At 37.0% G+C, this 3,200-nt stretch overlaps 1 protein-coding gene across 2 annotated transcripts; it reads right to left on the bottom strand.

Annotated features, from left to right (window-relative positions):
• On the bottom strand, positions 1–2,935 carry LOC108468186 (squamosa promoter-binding-like protein 16). 2 transcript variants are annotated; one of them, XM_017769067.2, is made up of 5 exons: positions 2,540–2,935; positions 1,722–1,820; positions 1,155–1,501; positions 827–969; positions 1–713 (listed from the first exon to the last, which is right to left on the bottom strand). In XM_017769067.2, exons 3-5 carry the CDS (start codon positions 1,361–1,363, stop codon positions 220–222), a joined length of 846 nt encoding a protein of 281 aa, XP_017624556.1. In that variant the 5' UTR covers positions 1,364–1,501; positions 1,722–1,820; positions 2,540–2,935; the 3' UTR covers positions 1–219. The 2 variants fall into 2 exon arrangements, with proteins under 2 accessions (XP_017624556.1, XP_017624558.1); XM_017769069.2 differs by lacking the exon at positions 1,722–1,820.
• Between the last annotated feature and the right edge of the window lie 265 nt (positions 2,936–3,200).

Consider the following 3,200-nt stretch of genomic DNA (forward strand, 5'->3'; position numbering starts at 1 on the left):
TTTGATTCTAATTCAATTATTATTACTACGAAGAGTAGAATGGATGAACTCCACCGGATAATCTTAAACCCAAACTACTTTCTGGTTTCAGAACTACATAAATATATTTGCCATTGCTTAAAAAGGCTCTGAATATCAAAAGCATTACTTCACCCCACCGATTTCATGCTACACGGATGGAAATGGCGCATATTACTCCTATGAGAAGGATAGTCTCTGCTAAGTACCATTTGCAGATCCAAACATTTCTTGTCCATCGATGTTGGTGTTACCATTGCCATCAGTGGCCAAAACATGCTCACCCTCCATTGCTACACCATTATACTGCATGTTTGGGATCAGTGATGAAGTTGGACCAGATTGCACCATGGGTTTCAAACCAATCTCCCGAGTCTCAGCCGGCTGTGATGACAGAAGAGAGAGAGCACGATCGGAGTCGATCGCATTTGAGAACATTTTTCGGCTGCTGCCTACACCATTGCTTAATAAAGGTAACTGATAAACAGAAACTCCATGGAGTGATGAATGATTGGTTTGTAATAATGACAACTGTTCTTCCCTTTTGTAGCTGTGTGGAAAGGATCCACTGAAGAAACCATTTCGGCTGGATTCGGAGCCTATATCAGGTTCCATTTTGGCAGTTCCCAACCAAGAAGAGGTTATGGCAGTAGTGGCAAATATTTGGGGACTACTGGACGGTAAATGTCTAGAACCTGCAGCAGAGTCTCATTAATTTATATCAGAACAAGCAAAGCTACTACATATACATAGGAATAAGAAGGTGAAAACAAGATTCTTATTTGAGCATTACAAAATCCAGACGAACCTTGGAGATTGGAAAGACATCTTCCTGGATTTACAGATAGAGAATGAGGTTGAGGTTGAGGTTTTCTCCGTCTTCGGTTATGTCCATCGAGACGCTTCCTGCAGCTTCGTTTTCCTTCATCGAACTCCACCAAACAATGAAACCTGCATTCACCATAAACTAATCACTTATCATTACGAAATGCAACAAAAAAAGAATGGAACACAAGGGGCAGGCAGGATAAGAGCACTTTATGAAATTGATTTCCATTTCTCTTGCAATCCAACAATGGTATTACACATCAGACATCAAAACACAAGCATTAAAGCTGCTGTAATTATTTAATTACCTGCTGCATTGCTGGCAAAACCGTTGTTCTTGACCCCTTATAATAACTTTTGGGGTTTTAGAGTGGACTTCACATACTTTATGGCGTCGATGGTAGTCCCTGCATTGGCTGAGGTCTGCAGTGCAACCGTCGACTAAGCATGAAGGTACTTGGTTTCGATTGCCAGGAGGTCGAGCCCTTTTAAACGGAGCAGATGATGATGGTTCCATGAATCAACAGGGACCCGCAGCACCCTTAAAATATATATCTTCAAAATAACTCAAATCGTAAATGCCAAGCCAAGCTCGATTCACCTATAGAGCTCCTGGACTTTAACCGCTCAATATTGATGCAACATCGCCCATCACCTTTCTCCACATGAACAAAATCAGAATCAGACCAACAATTCCAGAAGTAGAATATTTGCTTGCTAATACATAAAAATATCAAATGAAGGGTAGTTCACAATTAATTACATTTAGCTATGATAAGTTTAATTGTAGAAATGAATTGTATATATCTTAATGAAATTCACCAATACTCGATACATTTTAATGTTCCTTAAACAAAATTTCACATTGAACTTACTTTAGGAAAGAGTTCGCCCTGGTTTGACTTTTAAATTTGTCGTACGATGTGGCTTTTGGAAAATATATATGAGACCTAATGAAGCTTTCTCTACTCCTCCTAGCATCCAAGAAGTAACATGTGAAAGAGAAGAAGAAAGATGAAGGAAAATAATAATAAATAATAGCAATATACCCTAAAACGAAATAATAATACAACTTTTATGGTAATCGAATGCTCGATACATATGTCACTGTCACATCATTAGAGTCAGCCCAACCACAAAAAAATGGAAGATATTTAAGGATGAAAAGGCCAATATTACCACAAAATTAGTTTTTTTTTTCTTCAGATGAAAATAATCCGAATTGGAGATTTTAAAAAAACTACATTAATAATTGGAAATGTTAATGAAGGATGATGGAAGCTAGAACTTGTGCTCATGTAGTAGAAATATATATAAAATTGTTGTTCAAATAGGGTGTTTCCTAAAGTAGAGACATTTTCTTTTTCTTTGGAGCTTGAGCACAAGTTGGCACCACCACTTTCATTGACTGAAAAAGGGAAGACTTCATATGGGTCTTTGTTTCTTTTTTTAACCCGTGACATAATTATATCAGTACGTCGTGTAGAGGTTCTAACAGAAGAACCCTACCATTTTTACAGAGATTTGTATTGAAAGACCTTTGTATTGTTTGATGGTATATTTTATCACTGAATTATCTAAATTTCATTTCATTTGAAATTATACCATAACAATTAGTAAATAGAAGGAAGTGACTTGAAATCTATACTAAAAATTAAAGGGACAGTTAAAGAAAAAGAAGCTAAAAGGATACCTTAGAGAGAATCCCAGAAATCTAGCAGAGGAGGGGAAGAATCTTATCTTGGGAAGTTGTGGACTGGGAGTTTGAGTGAAAAGGAGAGGGAGAAAAGGGGGGAACTGTGGAGTGGAGGAAGTAGTGTTAAACAAGTTGCAAAAGAAGAGAGGAGTTTGGATGGGTAGCCATTAAAAAAAAAAAAGGTTGGATGAAAAAGAAAAAAGAGTTAGAAAGCAAAGAGAAAGGGGGTGGGATTGAGGGATTGCATGAAAATGGAAGTAAAACAAAGAGAAATGGATAATGGTATTCAAGTGATGGAGAGAAAGAAGGAGAGATAAAGCATGAAAAAGGCAAGAACCGGGGGGGCAGGGGTGATCTTTCTTTCCAACTCTCTTTCAGTCTTCACTTCCTTTTTAGGTTTAGAGCCTTGAAGCAAGTATTTATTGTAATAAAAATATTCAGATTTAGAAAACTAGTGGAGTGGGCAGGAAAAAGGACCAAGGTTGTAGCCAATGCTTTAAATCTTGTGGACTTTTCAAAACAAATTTCACTCTTCATTCTTTCCTTCATGTTTCTTTGTTTCATCCTTCCTTCTTGTCTATTTACTCTTTACCTTCCTTTCATTTCTTTTTCCTTTCAAGTGTCTCAATTCCTTTATTCTTATTATTAAATTTATTTG

This window comes from Gossypium arboreum, chromosome 2 (assembly GCF_025698485.1).
Source record: "Gossypium arboreum isolate Shixiya-1 chromosome 2, ASM2569848v2, whole genome shotgun sequence".
Lineage (NCBI taxonomy): Eukaryota > Viridiplantae > Streptophyta > Magnoliopsida > Malvales > Malvaceae > Gossypium > Gossypium arboreum.

What these genes read in the sequence shown, in the direction of transcription:
- LOC108468186 (XM_017769069.2), bottom strand. Translation starts at nt 1,363, where the DNA reads ATGGAACCATCATCATCTGCTCCGTTTAAAAGGGCTCGACCTCCTGGC. An exon ending in TTTTGCCAGCAATGCAGCAG is followed by an intron (nt 970 to 1,154) that starts GTAATTAAATAA and finishes TGGTGAATGCAG; the next exon opens with GTTTCATTGTTTGGTGGAGT. An exon ending in ATGTCTTTCCAATCTCCAAG is followed by an intron (nt 714 to 826) that starts GTTCGTCTGGAT and finishes ACTCTGCTGCAG; the next exon opens with GTTCTAGACATTTACCGTCC.